This window comes from Phascolarctos cinereus, unplaced genomic scaffold (genome assembly GCF_003287225.1).
Source record: "Phascolarctos cinereus isolate Bilbo 61053 unplaced genomic scaffold, phaCin_HiC Scaffold_9;HRSCAF=440, whole genome shotgun sequence".
Taxonomy (NCBI): Eukaryota; Metazoa; Chordata; class Mammalia; order Diprotodontia; family Phascolarctidae; genus Phascolarctos; species Phascolarctos cinereus.
The window spans coordinates 106,171,434-106,192,669 of NW_027556402.1; the positions used below are offsets into that span (position 1 = coordinate 106,171,434).

General features: G+C 32.7%; 1 protein-coding gene across 3 annotated transcripts in view; it reads left to right on the forward strand.

Annotated features, from left to right (window-relative positions):
- Positions 1-21,236, forward strand: part of LRBA (LPS responsive beige-like anchor protein) — a 760,465-nt gene that overhangs the window by 105,354 nt on the left and 633,875 nt on the right. For all 3 annotated transcript variants that reach the window (XM_020994027.2, XM_020994028.2, XM_078148462.1), the window contains exons 14-20: positions 974-1,142; positions 3,140-3,219; positions 4,695-4,757; positions 6,837-6,934; positions 12,853-12,945; positions 20,542-20,650; positions 21,148-21,229. In XM_020994027.2, coding sequence (XP_020849686.1) covers positions 974-1,142; positions 3,140-3,219; positions 4,695-4,757; positions 6,837-6,934; positions 12,853-12,945; positions 20,542-20,650; positions 21,148-21,229 — 694 coding nt within the window. The remainder of the gene's footprint in view (positions 1-973; positions 1,143-3,139; positions 3,220-4,694; positions 4,758-6,836; positions 6,935-12,852; positions 12,946-20,541; positions 20,651-21,147; positions 21,230-21,236) is intronic.

A 21,236-nucleotide genomic window follows, 5' to 3' on the forward strand; every position in this document is an offset into this window, starting at 1 on the left:
TAAATTAAGCAAAATTTGAATTGGAGAAAACTATTTCTACTTTTTCTTCCCATCCTTTTACCTAATTTATTAATGTTAATTTATTACATTTTTGCTTTGTTTATAAGTTCTCAAATTTAAAATATTCACTCAAGTCATGAAATGTAGGTTGGAGAACTAGAGATTAGTTAATTGTATTACTTTCTAATATTGGGAGAAGTGACTTCTTGCTAAAACTTTTCTTGTATGTGACTTCCATGCTTATGAAACATTATTGGACTTTAATGGCAAGTATCCTAATATGTACTGTACATTCCCACCTTCATACTTTGCTCACATTTTTCTTTTGCTTAGATTCTCTAGCTTTGCTTCCCTCTTTTATCCTACTGTATCTGTCCTTTGAGCCCAGATCAAGTTATGATCCCTTTATACAAAATATAGTAACTACCTGTTATAATGGCTCTATTGCATTTAGGAGAAATGTTGTCATACTAATAGGCTCCACTTGGTGGTAGTGTAAGATTTTTTTCCTTAAGTTACTGAGACTGATATTTTCTTCCTAATCCAAAAAAGAATCTAAAGTTTTATACAGGAAAGCATAGCATCTATAATATGTAGGGTAGATTGCAGTTGTGAAAACTGTCAATTCACTCGCCCTAGGGCAAGAGCCAGTTGCCAAATCTAAGTTTATATGAAGCTATTTCCATTGCATAGTACTTGATTGTTTCACGGGTTTGGGAAGTTTCCTGTGTTTTTTTCCAGAGCATCTGATACTGACTGCTGAAAAAGAAGCAGTGACCTCTGTGTATGTGTGTGTTTAAAAGTTTTTTTTTTGTTTTTTTGAGTGGTACATGACTACTAAGCCAAGTATTTAATTATTTGAGAAAGAATATAAGTACAAACAGTGTTGGCATCAGGTAGTGTTATCAGCGGGGAGGGTAATGGAAGAATTTAATTTTGCATTGTTTTGACTGATTTCAGTGGGCTTTTTTAGGTTCAGTTGACACTGTACACTTATTTGTCCACGGAATTCATTGGCACAGTCAACATATATAATGCAATTCGGAGAGTTGGGACAGTGCTTCTCATAATGCATACATTGAAATACTATTACTGGACAATGAATCCTCAGGATCGTAGTGGCATTACTCCAAAAGGCCTAGGTATGTTAATACCTAACAAAATTCATGATTTCTCATTTCTCTTTCTCATTTTTTTCAGACTACAGTAATTATCTTCTGAATGTTTTGTATTTGTATTTTTTTCACTTTTGGATAACATTTTACTCTAATACTTTTAATAATTTTATTATTATTATTATTTTTAACAGTTCTTACTTTATGGTCTTAAAGCAATGAGCTTGTATAATGGTAAAGAAGGGACTTTTGTAGGCCTAGATGGATAGTTATGTGGATACTAAAACCCATTTACTTGATTATTTGTTGTTCATGTGTGTTTTTTTGTTTTGGGGTGTGTGTGTGAGTGAGAGAGAGAGAGAAAGAGAGAGAGGGGAAAAGGGAGGGAAAGAGAGAAAGATTTAAATGATTTATCTAAACCCAGAAATAGTATGTTAGGCACAGTGGCCAGTTACCACCAGTTGTTCTACTGGTAAAATCCTTTTTTTACCCCATGAAGATCCTCATATTTTAGAAGATATACATTATTGCTATTCTTTTATGTAACGAATATTAGCTCTTTCCAGGGATAATGTAGGCTTTTTTTTTTCAAAAGAATAGGCCACATTCTGTTGAGGAGAACCATTTTAATAGATGGTGGCAATAATCTTAATTTCTGTGAATCAGAGAAACAATAAGTTGAATTTTTATGGCACATCTTTTTTCTTTTATTTTACAAAAACACTTATTCACATGCCAAGGCTATCAGATAGAAATGACAATTGGCATCTAAGACACTGAGAGACTGTTGACTTTATCTGACATGTTATGATTTCATGGCACAGCTCAGATTTATGACTAATGGTCTAGTACTTTAAGAAAAAAGACTTTTGGATTGGCCTTGAGGAGACCTGGGTTTTAATCCCATTTCTGTCACTGAGTAGTTATATGGCCTTGGGCTAAATCAATTTTCTTTTCGTCTTACTTTCCTTATTTATAAAATGAGGGGCTTATATCATGTCTTCAGTATAGTGCTCTATAGTTCTAAAGTCCTATTCTAGTTATTATGTAGGGCCATTCAGAAGTGGAATTTCCTTTACCTCCCCCCTGCCTCCATTCCTGCCCCATTATTGACAGTATCTTAGAGATGTCAGGATTACCATTTTTTAGATATGTTGTAGAGGAAATTCTATTCATGTGTGAGCTGGACTTCATAGTCTCTGAGGTCTTGTCTGACTCTGGAATTCAGTGATTTTTATCTTCTGTGAATGACTTTGAGGAACAATTTTCTAGGTTCTCCCACTCCACTTCAAATTTACTCCTGCTCAAGGTCATGGTGTTTTTTTTTTTCTTCCTGGTGGTCTAAGAACCAGCTATAAATGGTGACAGGTGGTATGGAGGGAGAGATGATGTGTGGCAAGCAGGTACCTCATTTAAGAGTTTAGAACAATGGGTTTTTAGTTTCAGAAGCTTTCTAGTTGGGATTTATGTGGTTGAGACATGTAAATTGATTTAATGTTATCCATGTGTGACTTAGGGGGAATGTAGATAGAGGGAAGGAAGTCAAAATTATTAAGCATTTTGGTTTGCTTCTTCACAAGATGACAGTCTGTAATAAGAGGTTTCTTTGTTGGTCAAAGTTAAAGGAAGAAAAAAATTGTTTTATATAATTAGTTAATAATATTGTACAAATACTGATTATCAGAATTGTAGATTTTTACTTGTGTTAGCTCTTTCCTTCACATATTCCTTTGGAACTCTTGAATATCCAAAAAATCCTTTTATGAAATTGCTATCCTGATAATTAAGCATTGGGTCTGAAAGTCTTTGGGGAGTATTTTAGAATTAAATGATTACCTTCAATTTGAACTGGAGACATTCATTTGCAAGTTAAGTGATTGTGACCCTTAGAAAGTTGAAATTAGAAAAGTGAATTTCTAGCAAGATGAATTTTGTCTGTATAAGTGAATGAAAATGAATTTGGTAATAAAAAATAGATAAGTTTTGTGTCTCTATAATAGTAAGTGCATTTTTTGCTTTAAAAGATGGACCTCGGCCTAATCAGAAGGAAATTCTTTCCCTCCGGGCATTATTATTGATGTTCATTAAGCAATTAGTGATGAAGGTGAGTAAACCTTTGTTTTGTTGCTTTATCATATACTTTCCTTGTCTCTGATAGTTTGCAGTTTCCTATAGAGCCCAGTATTGTCCTAATGATTCCTTTCTTTATCACTTCAATGAATAAAAAAGAAAAAACAGGCCTTTTAAGATTTTTCATTTATTTTCTTTTATATTTTGATATATCTAGACCCAAAGTACCACCAAAATGTTCATAAGGTAGAAAACTCTGTTCCTATTTTCAGGGTGAAATCATAATAGGTTTCTCTAATGCCTGCTTGGAATTCTTCTTATATTTAAAATTGATCTTCTTATGTGGTTGTCATATTAAAGGAGCATCTCTACAAGGTGGATCAGTCTTGGAAAGAAGTAAATTTTTCTCAGTAGTCTGTAATATAGGTTTAAATAAAATTTGTGTCTTAAAAGTATGATCATAATTTCCATAATTCTGATATCGAAACATGTTTGATGTTAACATTACAGTTACCTTTTTCTTTTGCTAGGAAGCAATGTTTATTGAGGACAGGGCACTGGGGGATGGGTCAAGAAACTCAGTTTGTAAGCTTGGTTTTATTATTTACTTCCTATGTGACCTGAAATGACCCATTTAAAGTTAATGTGTTTTTTCTTCTTCATTGAGAAAATGAGGATAGTAAGATATCTGTTCGGCCTATCTCAAAGGATGAATGTGGGTATCAGGTGATATAATTTAAATCTCATTGGTTAAAAAAAAGTATGGGAAAGAGTTTTCTAACATGTGGTATAAATATAAAATTGTATTATTAATAGCAATAGAATAGTTAACTTACATTCTTTGAGAACATAATACTTTTCCAGATAGTATAATTTTAGTTTGAAAATATAAGCTAATTTTCCATGTATGTTGCAAATCCAAATAGCTTTTATCTTTTCTCAGTCTTGTTCTACCTCTATAGTCTCTATTCCTGATTCTCTTCTCACTTTTATTTTTGTATGTATACAAAAGGTGCAGCATATAAACATAAAAATGAATATTGAGACTACTATTCTTATTTACAATTTGGTCATCATAGTTTCCTGTTTAGGGCTCTGTAGATATATACATGCACTTGTGTGTGTTTTTCTCCATAAATTTATGACATATGTATGTGAGAGTGTGTGTGTTTATCCATGATGTACACATTATTGTTTGTTGTATGAACCCACATACGTATTTATCCATGCATTTAACATTGTCAAAGATCTATAGTCTGTAAGTATATACAAGTATATAACATTACCATATATCAATTTTATTATTTTTATGAGGCTAACTCATAGTTTTACATTGTATAACTTTTTGTTATATGTGTTATATTTTAAGTAAAATTAACCATTTTATGTCATTTCCTTCTTTTATTTTTAAGGCAAATGCCCAGATCTCAAAATCTTTCTATGTATTCTGTTTCAATTAAAATTTTCCTGTGATTTCAAATAGAGAATGTAATTGTTTTATATTTTAAGGATTCTGGCGTAAAAGAAGATGAACTACAGGCCATTCTCAATTATCTACTTACTATGCATGAGGTAACATTTGAGTTTTAAAATTATATTTTATATTGGAATTGTCTAAATTTTACTTTTGAAGCAAAGTAATACTTTCCCTGATGTTTTACATAATATTATTATTATTTGTTATGCTTGAGGAATAAATATTTTTAATTAGTAATAAAGGCTTATAAAAAAAGATTTTTTAGGAATATTCTCTTTTACCACAAGATGGCTCTGCAGTGAGAAAGTAATGAGTGATAAAAGCCTTTCATATTTGGATTTAGATATCCTGAAATTGATTTGAAGAACAGGTCCGAATTATGTTGTTAACGTACATTTTTGCCTTTTAAGAGACCAAAACAATGAGTGAAAAACAGATAATATGGGTAAAAATGGATGGATTACATATTTATGATTTCTTTCTCTTTATTTTACATCTTTAGAATATCACCTGTTAAGTTAAACAATTGATTTGTAGTAGAATTTAAAATATTAGACAGTGTAAAGGAATTCTGGAACTAAGTTATTTTTATACCTTAGTATCAGGAAAAGTAATTTATACCAGATGTAAGTAACAGCCATGACAAAGCAAATGGGAAAATAAAACTAATTGTATGAATGTCTATAATGAGATGGTTAAATAGCTAAAAACTAGAAACAGATTAAATATTATATAAAACATTACCGCATTTGTCTTTGATCTAGTTTGTATACTTATATTCTGTTACACTGTTGATCTTGTGGCGTATTAAACATTTGGTTATGACAAGTGGTAGACTATCTGGCAGGCATTGTTGATGAGATGAAATCTGAAGTATTTTAGAGCCTGGGGAAAGGAGCAAGTTTATTTTTTTTTTTTACTGGAACATGTTTATTAGATTTTTGAATGCTGATACACCTTGAAGTGTTGAGGTGATTTCTTTTTCTTTGTTTAGGTATTCTGTTTTTCTCTCTGGTTTTGTGTGGGTATCTTTAGGGTTGCCTGACTTCCAACACATATTACTATATGTGCAATATTTTTGGGGCTAAATGATCGTTTGAATTACCAGTAATATTGTTCTTCCTTACTTCAGAGACTTCAGTATTGCCACCATCCACTTCGCCTGTTTTAAGTATTGGGACTCAGATATTCTAGTACTCTCAATATTCTTAAATTATACTAATTTAAGAAATGGTTAAATTATTAGAATCCAAAGAATGATCTATAAAACTTACATATGTTTATAATGCTCATATGGCCCAACTTTTTTTTTTAATATAACTTTGTTTATTTTTAGTTTTCAACATTCACTTCCACAAGTTTTTGAGTTCCAAATTTTCACCCCATCTCCCCCCTCCCCCCACCCCAAGATGTCATGCATTCTGAATATCCCTTCCCCTAGTCTGTCCTCTCTTCTGTCTCTTTCCCCTTCTCTTATCCCCTTCCCTTTCTATTTTCCTGTAGGGCAGGACAGACTTCTGTACCCCATTTCCTATATTTCTTATTTCCCAGTAGCATGTGAAAACATTTTTTTTAAAACATGTTTTTAAAACTTTAAGTTTCAAATGGCCCAACTTTTTCTGTTATTATTTATCAGCTATAAACATCCTTGCTTGTTAGTATTAGTATGAAAGAGACCCTCTGGTTGTTTATGCTTAGAAAATATTCACAGTGATCTAAGTAGTGATATTGCTAGAAATTTTGGGCCTTAGGAAAATTTTAGAAAATTTTATGTACCTTTATAATGTACTTTTATAATGAATACTATAATGAATATAAAATAATGTGTAAAGGGGATTATAGAGGGCCTCCCTTTCAGTTAGGGAATACTTGGACAGTACTCATAACAAAATAACCAAGAAGAAAGCAGCTCTTAAGTAATATTTCCCATTTTTAAACTCTAGCATGTTGTTCAATACTTTCGTACTTTGTTTTTGTATTTTTGACCTTTATGTTCCACTAAATATTTATATTAGTAAGTTAATCTTTCATATATAGGCTATTTGATTCCTTTTCTTTTATGTTTTCAAACCAATCTTAATTTGCCCCCCTCCCCCATCTTTGTTGAGAATTGTGAAGTATACTGGTTAAAATTAATTGATTTTTTTTTAATTTCTAAAATAAAATCAAAATAGGATGACAATCTAATGGATGTACTACAGCTGTTAGTTGCACTAATGTCAGAACATCCTAGCTCTATGATCCCAGCTTTTGACCAGAGGAATGGATTACGGTAAGAACTTACAAGTATATTTCAAAGCTGAATGATTATTTCTACAGTATATTAAGGCAGCTAAGTGCTAAGATAATATTTGATCTTACTTCATGATTTGAGTTAAAAAGTAAAATTGTTATAGTTATATGTGACAAACTCATGGGATATGTATTTAACCTGTTGTATCTTGAAAGCTACCATTTACTTTTCTTAAATCATGAATCTCAAAGCAGGATATTGTTTAATTATTTATTCATTTGATTCTGTTAATATTAATAAGTTGTGTTTTCTCATCACATAGCTTAAAGAAATGGAATTAATTAAAATTTCTATGTATATTGGTAGTAGTAGGATGAAGGTAAATTTTGCCGTAGGTACAATTTTATTATAGGAAATAACTGTTAGGAGAATCCTTTTATAAAACTATTTCCATGTTCTAAAGGCTAGCCCATAGTAATTGTCCTTTGTTGGTATGGTTGTATGAAATTTACAATTGATTTCATGCAATAAAAATGCTATATGAGATAGCAAATACTTTTTCATATACATATTGATAAAAAAAAAGCATTTCATCTTTTAAAAAAAAATCTCATTGTGTCCTGTTTGTGATACAAGTAAAGGGGATATTAGAACTGAAAAAAAAACCTGGATGCTTTACATATTTATAGTCATTCTGTCAATTAATAATTTCCCTTTTTCTTCAGTGGTTCTCAGCCCTGAAATCTTAGTCATCCTTCAATAAGAAACTCACCTAAACTCACAAATTACATAACAAAACATTTTAGGATTAATAAAAAGATTGTGAAATTTGGATGTGAAAAGGGATGAGAATTCTGTAGGCTTGCTGGCTCCTGCTGTGCTTTGTGTGAACCTCTTGATTTCCCTGTGTGTGATATTAATTTTTAATTTTTCAAATATTGCTGTACTCCAGGTCTTCTCCAAACACCAATACTGGTAGAATCTTGGGATCAAAGAAATGGACCTTTCTTTCCATTGGTAGCTTGGAATCATTATAGGAGCTTTTTAGGTATTGCTGAAGTAGTTTAAGCATATGAGTTCAAATTGCCTTTTCTTCCTTAGAAATCTGATGTCTACTTTACAGATACTTTAATCAACCTCTCCCATTAGTGTATATGTAAAATTCATCACAGAACATTATTAATGTGCTAAATATAAATTCTTACCTGCTAATTAATACATTAAAAAAAAAACACCACACAATCATAATATGAAAGGGACCTGAGAGGCAACAGAGGTTGCCTAAACAATATAATCCTTTCTCAAATAGACCCAATGTGCTGGGCCATACACCCATTATTTGACAGTCTCAGTAGAGTGAAGGAGGATCTAAGAACTGTCAAGGCACCTCACTTTTGGAGAGAACTATTAGGAAGTTTTTCCTTATATAAAACTGAAATCTACTTCTTTGCAATTTTCATATCTTTTTCCTAGCTCTGTCCTCTTCAATAGAGTAGAATAAGTCTTATCTCTTTAAAATGTTATAGCCCTTTAGATAGTTGAAGACCTCTGTCATGGCCCCTCTCAGGCTTTTCTTCAGTTACTTCAACCAGTTCTCATGTAACCTTTCCTTTTCCTGGTTGCTTTCCTTTGGATGTCATCCAGCTTCTTATCCCTCCTAAAACGAGACGTCTGCAATTGAACACAGTACGCCAAATGTAGTTTCACTAGAACTGGTTGCAGTGGGTCTGTCGCCTCCCTAACCTTCCATCTTGATCATCTTCAGTTTATTCTGTATATAGTTTGTACGTAGTTATTTGCATGTTGTCCCTTCTGTTAGATTTTTAACTCCTTGAGAATCAGAACTTTTTGCCTTTGTAGTACAGTGCTTAGCATATAGTAGGCACTTAAATGTTTATTGGCTGACTAGAGGACAGAGACTAATAGTAAAGGTGTAAAGAACAGTAGAAAGGTGAGAAGTGAACATGTTTTGAAGGGCTTTAAAAAGGGAAACAGAATTTTATATTTTATCTTGGAGGCAATAGGCAGAAACTGGAGTTGATTGAATGGGTAAGGTGTGTGTGTGTGTGTGTGTGTATGAGAGAGAGAGAGAGAGAGAGAGAGAGAGAGAGAGAGAGAGAGAGAGAGAGAGAGAGAGAGAGAGACAGACAGACAGACAGACAGACAGAAAGACATAGTTGGACTTGTACTTTAGGAAGATCAATTTGACATCTTGAGTGAAAGATGAATTTGAGTGAAGGGAGGCTTGAGGCAGGAAGACCAATCAGCAGGTTGTCTTAGCATAGGCTTGAGATAACAAAGGCTGTACCAGGGAGGTGGTAGTGTTTAGTGTTAGAAGGGAGTCTATGTGAGAGATATTATGAAGGTATTAATGGCAGAATTTGACAAGTGATTGGATATTGGGAGGTGAGAGGGAGGAGTCCATGGTGTTACCTAGGTTTGGAGTGTGCATCACTGAAAGGATGGCGGTATCCTTGACTGTACAAAGAAATTAAGAAGAGGGGGAGAGTCTTGGGGGAGAGATAATGAATTCAGATTCAAAATGGCTATTTGATCTTTGACCAAATGGCTTCTGTGTTTGTCAGGTCATGTATGTGTGTGTCTATATGTATGTATGTATATATCGTAGTTAACAAATGTTATATATTTTATGTATTAAATATGTTATATATTTTACTATATTTATATATAAAATTACCTCATATTTTTGACTATTAATCATGACCAGATTGTCAATAACTCTTAATTAGTGGTATGTGGATTGTTTTTTTTCAAACCTTGTCTTTTAACTTTATTGGGTAAATTGAAATTAACTGTTATTTGTGAATGCTATTTCCCAACTGGATTTTTACTAGTCTTTTATTTATTCATTTTTATTCATTCATTCATTTATTCATTCATTCATTTATTTATAGTCATACAGGATCCTTTCCTTAAATAAGAATAAAATATTTATTTAAAATAAGGGCTAACTCTAAAGAAGGATGATGGGCTCACCTAATATATATATATATAATTTTTTTGGGGTACACATTTATTAGATATACTTATTTCTGAATTCTTTAGATATTACAAAATGTTTTGGTTAAGTAAAAGTATTTGATATAAATTATAAATTAATTGTTGTAGGTCATATTACCATTTTCTAAAATTGTAATTAATGCCAATAATATAGTATTTGAAAATCACCAGAGAAATGTGCACTGCTACTAATATAAGAATATTTATTGCTACCAAGAGTTCTTAAGTGTACTTTGTTCATAAGTTTTATTTAAGGAATTGGCTTTAGAGCACATGTAGTCCATTCTCTTCATTTTACTGATAAGAAAACATCCGTACTTGATTCAACCACAGCACAAATGAATTCTCTCTGAAGTAGGAATTTTTTTTTGGTTGACATGTATAACATTTAACAAATTGTGTGTACTTTCTTTTGTTTTGCTGTCAACATTTTTATTTATATTTTTTATAGTATTTTTTATTTACAAAAAAATTTTTATTCATAGTAAATGCTTAGTTTTTCCCGTTGGTTGCTTCATTAAATAATTGAGGAAAGTATTGTTGCTAATGTATTATGGAGAACATAAGAAATAACATCACTGAGATTGAAATGAATAACCATTTTCAAATACTTTATTTTAGATAGATACTCAAATTTAGTTGGCCAAGATAGTATGTTAGATTTTTTTTTCATGTGAATATTTAAACTAAGTCTAGACATTTTTTTAAATTTTATTTTTTGGTGAGGTAATGGGAGTTAAGTGACTTGTCCAGAGTCACATAGCTAGTGATTATTATGTGTCTGAGTCTGTATTTGAACTCAGATCCTCCTGACTCCAAGGCCAGTGCTCTATCCACTGTACCACCATGCTCCCCCCCTGCATTAAAAAAAACTTTACATTCTGTTGTGTCCCAGTGGTTTTTTGAAAAATAATTTAAAAATTCTTAATGCCCCTTAAACTTAGAAAATTTGAATTTATGAAACTCAGAAATGCCAAAATTCCTTGGTTTAGAATTTTTTGTTGTGGTGAGTACAGTTATTAGTGTAGAAGAATTGTTTTCTTATTCATTAATTATGAAGAGTCTCCTTTGTCCTGTCTTGAAAACACAACCAACTAAACACTGTAATTTGATTTGTTATCACAAAAAAGAGCTTCTTTTAAAAAATCAGTAAGTGACATTTCAAATTTTTTTTAATGCTTTTCATATCACATCTTTATATAAAGAAAAATGTGTTACTTGTTTCCTTGAGTTGAATTTTGGTTCTATGTTGAATTTATATACTAAAACTAAATAGACTATGACCTTGGTTATGCCCAGTTGCTAAAGGCTGTTAGGATTTTAGGCCACTACCATTGTTGGGTAACTCAAAATAATGTATCTGTGCTAATATAATTAATTTCTTAATGAATACCTCTAACCTTAACCGTATATCTACTTGAAAGTTTTTTTTCAGTTTTCTTAGTGTTTTTCAGTTCTCATTTGTTATTATTTATATGGAAAAGTTGAGTGTTCCTTGCTAATTAACTTTTGCCATGCTGAGGGTACCCTATGGGGTGTCTCAGTGGTTCAGTGGACAGAGTATCTGTTCTGGAGTCAGGAAGACCTGAGTTCAGATTTGGCTTCAGGCACTCCCTAGTGATTCTGGGCAAGTCATTCAACTGCTCTTAGCCATAGTTTCTTCATCTGTGAAATGGGGATAATAGTAGCTCCTAGTTCCCAGCATTCTTGTGAGGATCAAATGAATGAATATATGTAAAGCACTCACTCAGCACAGTACCGGGCACATAATAAGCACTATTTACCTGTTAGCTTTTGTCATCATCATCATCATCTTTGATCAGTCTGTTTTCAGTCTCCTTCCAAATTATCCCTCTCTTGGCACTCTTTGATCCAGCAACGTTGGCCTTCTTGCTGCCCTTCAAACTCGACATTCTCTCTCTTGTCTCTTTGCCTGTGTACTAGCTGTCCTTCATTCCTGGAACACTGCGCCTCGTAGTTTCCCTGGTTTTCAAGATTCATCCCAAATCCCATCTTCTTCAGGAGGCCTTTCCTGGCCTCCCTAGCTGTTAGTGTCTTCTTCCAAATTGCCTTACATTTGCTGTGTATATAGCTTGTAGGTACATAGTTATTTACATGTACACTCCTTGGTAGCATCTGCTATTGTTGTCTGTCTTTGTTTCTCCAACACTTAGCATATTACTAAATGCTTGTTATTATACTTACAGCTTCTTTAAAATATTAGAGAACTCAGATAGTAGATTATGATAGAACATCATTATCATTATCATCAAGTTAGCATTAATATAGTGCTTACTATGTGTGAGGCACAGTGCTAACACTAAAGTTATCTCATTGATCCTCTCAAGAACCTGGGGAGGTAGTGTGATTATCATCCTCAGTTTACAGATGAGGAAACTGAGACAAACAATGGTAAAATGACTTGCCCAGGGTTACACAGCTAGTAATGTCTGAGGCCAAATTTGAATTCACATCTTTCTGACTTAAGGCATGGTGTTTTATCCACTGTGCCACCTGTCTGCTCTTCGATCATAGATAATTCCATAATAGAGGGAAAAAAATGTCTCTCTGTATTGGATCTCTAATTTAATTTCCTGTCATGAATTTGGAAATTGTCATGTTAAAAGAGTAATAGTATTTGGTTTAGTTTGTACTCTCATTCTTGTCAAAAATTTTAAAAAATTAGTAGACTTTATTTGTCCTTTCTCCATTGAAGCAGCTATAGTTCAGTTATCATGATAGCAAACAGATTGTCAAATTTGACACCTATGAACTATGAATGTATTTTATCTGCCATGGTGATATTGCTTGTTTATCATGTCACTTTGATTTTAAATTGATCCTGCAGCTTAATGAATGTATTTATTAAAAATTTCTTATATCTCCATTTAAAAAATTAACCCAAGGCATTTTGTTTTTAATTTTCTCCTGCACAGAGTGATCTACAAACTTTTGGCATCCACAAGTGAAGGGATCAGAGTACAGGCTCTCAAAGCATTGGGTTACTTTTTGAAACATCTGCCCCCAAAGTGAGTATAGATTAGTTCTAAAAAGGATTTTTATGTTAATTTTTATAAATTTATTAATGTTACCTTAAAATTATTACTGTCTCCGTTTTATGATTTTTTTACTAAATAATTTTCTTTCTTTCCATTGCTCTATCTGAAAAAAATCTTGTAACAGATAAGCATATTAAAGCAAAAGAAATTCTACAGTAACCATCTCTAAATATTTGTGTCTCATTCTGCATATTAGTCCATCCCCTCTCTGTCATGGGCCGGATAGCATTCATTATTAGTTCTGAAATCATGGGTCATCATTACATTGATCAGAATTGTAAAGTCTTTTACTGTTGCTGTTTTTATAATATTGATGTTTTAGTGTGAATTGTTCTGGTTCTGCTTACTTCATTCTGAATCAGTCTGTACAATTTTAAACAAATTTTTCTGAAACCACCTCTTCCTTCATTTCTTTCCTTTTCAAAAATTTATTATTTGTTTATTTTTAGTATTATTTCATTTTTAAATTTTGAGTTCCCAATTCTTTCCCTTCCTCCCACACCTGCCATACCCATTGAGAAGGCACATTATACACTATACATGTGAAATCATACAAAACGTATTTCCATATTAGCTATATTACAAAGGAAGCAAAGAGAGAAAATTATACATCATTTTGCACTCATAGTTCATCACTTCTCTCTCTGAAGGTGGATAGCATTTTTTTCATCCTTTGGAATTGTCTTGAATCATTGTATTGATCAGAGTAGCTAAGTCTTTCATAGTTGATCATTGTTACAACATTGCTGTTACTATGCAAAATGGTCTCCTGGTTCTTCTCACTTCCTTTTGCATCAGTTCATATAGGTCTTGCCATGGTTTTTTTTTTTTAAACCACTCCCCATGTCATTTCTTATAGCATAATAATACTCCATAACAATCATATACACAACTTATTCAGCTGTTCCCTGATTGATAAGGATCCCCATAATTTCCTATTCTTTATCACTACAAAAAGAGCTGTAATACATATTTTCACATATATAGATCCTTTTTATTTAATCTTTTTAGGATACAGATCTAATAGCGGTATTGCTAGGTCAAAGGGTATGCATGATTTTATAGCTTCTTTGGGCATAATTCCAAATTGTTCTTCAAAATGATGAGACAGTGGTCTAATCCCTGGAGTTCTCAACTCCACTAACAATTTATTAGTGTAACTATTTTTCCTCTTCCCTTCTAGCATTTGTCATTCCTGATAGTTGCGTGCTATTTTCATTGGCATTTAACTAATTATTGAATTATTAATAATTAAAATTAATTTGATCTCAGAGTTGTTTTAGTTTGCATTCCTCTAGTTTAGTCAATAGTGATTTAGAGCATTTTTTTTAACTGATTATAGATAACTTTGATTTCTTCATCTGAAACCTGCCTGTTTATGTTCTTTCACCATTTATCAGTTGGGGAACGGCTCTTATTTTTATAAATTTGACTCAATGCCCTATATATTTGAGAAATGAGGCCTTTATCACAGAAACTTTCTGTAAAATTTTTGATGTTTCTTATTGTCTGTGGTACCTTTTAGCAAAATGTAATTTCCCTAATTCTTTCTTTTAATAAAATTTCTTTTTTGCTTTTGTTTTATCTGAGCTCATGATCACTACCTCTGCCTTTTTTTTAAACTTCAGCTGCAGCATAACTCCATCTCTTTATTTTAACTCTTATGTGTCTTTTTGTTTCAAGTGTATCTCTTGTAAATTACATATTGTTGGATTCTGGTTTTTAATCCATCCTTTTATCCATTTCTTTTTTTATAAGTAAGCTTATCCCATTCATATTTACATTTATGATTATAAGCTGTGTATTTCTTTTCATCCCATTTCCTTCTGTTTATCCTTCTCTCTCTCCTTTTATCTTGTCCCTCCTCAAAAGTGTGTTTTGCTTCTGACCACTGCCTCCCTTAATCCACCCTTTCTTTTATCATCCTTACCCTCTCACTCCCAATTTCTTATCCTCTTCCTCTTTTATTTTCTTCGTGTGTGTGTGTGTGTGTGTGTGTGTGTGTGTGTGTGTGTGTGTGTATACACACTTATCTAGAGATAGATAGATGTACTTTCCTCTTTGAACCTATTTTGATGAGAAAGAGGTTCAAGTATTGCCTGCCATATCCCTCCCCCCATTTTCCCCTCCATTATATGTGCACCTCCTGTATGTGAGAAAATTTCCTCCATTCTCCCTCTCACTTCCCCATTCTCCCAGTGCATTTCTTTTTCTCACACTTTTTTTTTTGGGGTGGTGGGGAGAGAGATCATCCCAACATAATTGATTTGCGCTCAAGCCCTCTGTCTTTGTAGACTACTTTTAATGGTTCTACTACAGATAAAGTTCTTAGGAGTTACATGTATCATCCTTCCATATAGGAATATAAATGGTTCAACTTTACTAAATCGCTTATGATTACTCTTTCATGTTTACCTTTTCATGCTTCTGTTGAGTCTTCTGTTTGAATCTTAAATTTTCATCAGGAATACTTGAAAATCCTCTGTTTCATTAAAGGTCTATTTTACCCCCCTGAATGATTATACTTAGTTTTGCTGGGTAGGTGATTCTTGGTTGTAGTCCTAACTCCTTTGCCTTCCAGAACATCATATTCAAAGCTCTCTGCTCCTTTAATGTAGAAGTTGCTATATCTTAATTAGTGAACTGAGAAATTCAAAGTTAACATGCCTCTGCCTTAAATAGAAACTATACTTCTAGCCCAGGCAAAATAGAGTCTCCCCCCTCAAAAAAAGTTGTAGTCATATTACAATATAAAGCATTATAACATTAACATAAAACCATTTTAATAATAAGGATGAGGGAACACACACACACACACACACACACACACATTGTTATTCAGTCATGTCTATCCCTTTGTGACCCCATTTGGGGTTTTTTTGGCAAAGATACTGCAGTGGTTCTCCATTTCCTTCTCCAACTCATTTTAAAGATGAGGAATCTGAAGCAAACAGGATTTTGTGACTTGCTCAGGGTCACACAACTAGTAAGTTGCTGAAGTTTGATTTGAACTCAGGTTTCCCTGATTTTAGGCTCTGCACTTTATCCATTGTGCCACCTAGCTGCCCATCTATATCTATATCTATATCTATATCTATATCTATATCTATATCTATCTATATCTATATCTATATCTACATCTATATCTATATCTATATCTATATCTATATCTATCTATGTATATGTACCTGTATATGTATGTATGTATGTATGTATGTATGTACATGTGTGTGAATGTAAGTGTGTATGCATGTATTATGTTTATACAATACACCCACATTTTCTTCTTTCTTTGATCTTCTTTGGTGTAAGCCCTGTAAATGATTTTGCTTGGGCAAAAGATAGGCACAGTTAAATAACTTTTTAAACATGGTTTAAATTCCTTTCCAGAATGGCTAGACCAGTTCATAACTCTAGCAACAGTGCATCATTGTACTTCTTTTCCTACAGCCTCTCCAACATTTGTCATTTTCCCTTTTTGTTGTCAACTTTACCATTCTCATTGGTGTAGCCAATTATTTTGATGATTACTCTTTTGTAATATAGTTTGACATCTGGCACTGCTAGGCCCCCTTGGTTCTTATTTTTTCTTTTCATTATTTCCTGTGAGATTTTTGACCTTTTTATCCCTCCAGATCATTTTCATAATTGTTTTTTCCTAGTTTTACAAAGTAATCCTTTGTTAGTTTAATTGGTATAGAATTCAATTAATCAAATTATCCTAGGTTGTATAGTTATTTTTTATATTGGTGTGGTCTATGCATGAGTAATTAGTTTTTCTCTAATAATTCAGTTGTCTTTATTTCAATAATACTTCATATGTGGATTTTGATAGATGCCTAAGTCTTTATGCATTCTGTAATTATTTCAAATGAATTTCTATTTTTATTTTTTCCTGTTTAGTTTTGTTGGTAATATATAGAAATGCTAATGACATATGTGGATTTATTTTATGTATTCCAATCTCACAGAAATTAGTATTTTAGTTGTTTTTTAGTTGACTGTTTAGTATTATTGTCTTATCTCAAAAATGATAATTTTATTCTTTTCCTGTGCTTATTTTTTCAGTTTCTTTTACTTGTCTTATTGCTGTAGGTAACATTTCTAGCACTATGTTAAACAATAATGGTAATTCACCAAATTGTTTGGTTCCTATGGCGTAACAGATTTTGGTTCAACTCTTTATTGTTAATTTTTGTGTATTTTTATGTTTGAAATATGTTTCTTGTACGCCATGTATTGTTATAAGACGTACTGTTGTTTAATTTATTCTGCTGTCTTTCTCTGTTTAATATAAGCGAATTCATCCTGTTTATATTCACAGTTATCTGCGTTTTCCTAGATATTATTCTCTGGTACTTTTTCTTTACTCTTCACTTTTTTTTTCTATTAAAGTTTCTTACTCTTTTATTTTATCTTTGAAGCTTTTCTTCAAAATCCCACCCTCCTAAACTGATTTTTTTTGCTTATTTTAATCCATTTCTCTACCCTCTTTTTTATTCTTTCTTTTCCCCTCTTCCTGTTTTCTCTTGCTTCCCTGTTGAGTTCAATATATTTCTACACCAAACTCTTTGTGTGTATTTGTGTTTGTACTTTTTGCTTCTGTTTTTGTTCTTAGCACTTATCATAGTGCTTGATATACAGTAAGAGCTTAATAAATACTTGTTGACTTGATATGTTTGTGTTTTCCACCTTCTTTTCACCAGTTGAGAAGAAATTAATGTTCAAGTGATTCCTGTTTTCATGTTTACCTAGACTTCTACTTGTGTTCCCTGATTATATTAGACCATAAGTTCCATCAGCATTCCTCCCCCATTTTATTCCCTGCATATCCTTTTCCCCCTTTCCTTTTTTTCTTATCAGTGCATCAACACCTAATAAAAATCACTTTCAGTCTTATTTGACTCCCATGATGATGCATGACATTATAGTTTAAAGTATATCCATGCTCATAAGGGATGCTTGCCCCCTCCCCATTAGAAAGCACAGGCTTCATTCTTATGAAGTGTTTTCTGATTGCTCACCTGTATTTACCTTTTTATGCTTCTTTTCATTCCTGTGTTTGTATTTCAGAGTTTTTATTTAGCTCTGGCATTTTCTTTAGGAATGCACAGAAATCCTCAGTTTCAATAAAAACTCACTTTCCCTCTATAGGGTTATATTCAGTTTTCCTGGGTAAATTATTTTTGGTTGTAAGCCTATGCCTTTTGCCTTTTACAATTTCATATCTCTGCTCTTTTATAATCACACCTGTCAAATCTTACATGAGCCTGACCATAATTCCTGTACACAAACTCTTTCTAGATGCTTATGGTATTTTTTCTTTGATCTTAAAACTCTTGATTTTGGCGATGACATACCTGGAAGTTTTCATTTTGATGTTTCTTTTTGGAGATGACTGGTAAATTCTGTTTTAATTTTGCTCTCTGGTTTAAGAATTCTGGGCTGGTTTCTTCTATGATTTCTTGAAATACAATGTCTAGTCTCCTTTTTTGGTCATGGCTTTCATGTAGTCTAATGATTCTTAGATTTTCTGTCCTTTGTCTATTTTCTAGATCAGTTGTTTTTGATATGAGGTACCTTAAGCTATTTAATATGTTTTCAGTCTTTTGAATTTGATTTAATACTTTTTCTTGGCTAATAGAATTGTTAATTCGTATTTGATCCATGCTAATTTTCAAGGAGTATGTGTAAGGTTTTATGCTTTCTGTGCCAAGCTGTTGATTCTCTTTCCAATTTTTTTCTTCCATACCTCTTATTTTTTTCCAGTTATTTCCAATTATTTTGCATTATTTCTTCTAGGAATTCTAATTGGTCTTATGGGTAAGCTGTATTTTCCTTTGAGACTTTGCTAAATGAATGTTTTGGAGTTATTCTTTGGAGTTTATGTCTTGGATATTGCTGGAATCATAATAGCTTTTTGATCTTAAAAAGTTACCTGTTTTTGGCATTTCAGTGTCTTGGCTGAGGTACTGCTCCTCACTTAGGGGTTGCATCTTAGATTTCCTTTCTACTTAGATTTAGGATTAGACGAAACACCCTGAAGTTAGCCCTTGGGCCTGAGTTTAAGATTCCCTCCTCCAAGGTCCAGGATTAGAATGATAGAACTGTGACCTCTGGACCTTATAGATGAGTTATATAATGGTGGAGGAGCCGGGTTGCACTGTTTCCTCCTATTCAGCAAGGTTGGCTTGTCCCTTCCCCTTTATTATTAAAACATTTTATGTTAATATTATGCTTTATACTATAACATGACTCTCCCTGACATATACATGTGTACATGTATGTATATATGCAAACATACAAACACATACATACAAACTATCCATAATTAGGAAACTGGGGAAGTCAAAACTGACATGCATCTCTCCTCAAGTGGCAGCTGTACTTCTAGCCCAAGTGAAATCGAGATTCCATAATTTTGCCTGGGCTAAAAGTACAATTGCCACTCAGGGTAGATACGTATGAGCTTTGGCTTGTTCAGTTTCCTAATTAGGGCCAGTTCTCCCCTAATTAGGCAGCCTTATGGGGACCCCACACCATTCCCCTTACCCACCTTCGATCTGATCATACTGGAGTCAGACCAACAATTGGCTTAGCTCTCTGCTTCTCAGAACTCCCTAGATCAAGTTTTCAACCTGCCTCAGCTTCCCCAAGGAATTTTCAGGAATTCAGGAATGCCCCACCACTCTTGGTAGCTACATAGTTTTAATCTACCTTCGATAGCAACTTATGACTTTACAGTTATTATTATTATTACATAGCCATAATGTGTTCACTGTAAGAATTGAGGAGATAAGCTGTATTGTACAAATGATGCATTTGGTTTGTCATAGATTATACCTGTTGAGCTAGAAGGCGTCTTAGGCCAACCCCTTCATTTTCAAAAAGAGGAAACTAGGGATCTGAGAGGTTCAGTGAGTGCCCAAGATCACAGACTGTAATTAAAGCTAGAATTCATTTTCAGGGCTTGTGACACTGTCCCCTATGCCATGGAGACCTTTCTGTTAGAGGGCTTAAAAGTTCAGTATGGGGATGTTACAATAAGAATAGCTCATTTATGTAGCACCTGAAAGCCTACAGAGAGAGATATTTCCACTACACATAACCATAGTAACAAAATAATACCTATTGTCATCCAAATAGAATGCAATTAGGAAATTGCCATGTTGTCTCGACTACTTTTGTTTTAGAATGTAATCTTCACAGGGCTTAGCACAGCGATGTACGGTCACTAGTAAATGACAGATTTGATCTGTGCTGTGGAGAATTTTAAATGAAGTCCTTACTGTTCTAAATCTACATCATTTATAAATTTGCCTCGGTAATTATGGAGTAGTTGAATTTAACCAAGTTTCTATTTATGAGTTCATCAGCTTTGTATTCCTCCTTTTGAGTTTATGTCTTGGACATTCTAGGGATCATAACAACTGATAATGAGAAGAGTGAATTAGTGGGTTTTTCATTTTAACTTGAAAAAACTTTCAGGCCTAATTCTTTTTATATTCATACCTTTCATTTGTATCAATATTAGACATGCAGTGATTTCTCTATTTCTAATTGTAGAAGAAAAGCTGAAGTCATGCTTGGACATGGATTGTTCTCATTGCTGGCTGAAAGGCTGATGCTTCAAACAAGTGTTATCACCATAACCACATACAATGTTCTTTTTGAGGTATGAACACAGAATTCATTCTAAATTTCTTAGAAGATGTTAGTATGGAGTGGTTTGAATATTTTATGCAATTTCATGTTGACATAAAATCACCAACAAAATTGGAATGAAAAAATTAGAAATTAACACATATAAAAGAGATTCAGACAAACCTGTTAAAAATGTCATCTATTGTGTAATGATGGGTGTATGTTATTTAATTATTTAATTTTTTAAATTGAAGATATTTCTGCCTTTTGTTGTATTCATCAGGATTCTAACTTGATGTCCAAGCAAAATTAATTTAAACTGTTTTTGGATTCTCTGAGTATTTAAATAATATTAAAAGGTTTTTAAAAAAATAGTGAGAACTATTTGATAACTTACACAAAATGTTTTCCAGTACTGTAAATACTTAACAGCCTTACATTTTATGACATTCTTGAAAATTTAATAAGTTAAATTATAATATTGGAATTTCCTTATGCTAACATACTGCTATTTTCTCACTGTTTTAGATTTTGATAGAACAGATTTGCACTCAGGTAATACACAAACAGCATCCTGATCCAGATTCATCAGTGAAGATACAAAACCCTCGTAAGCA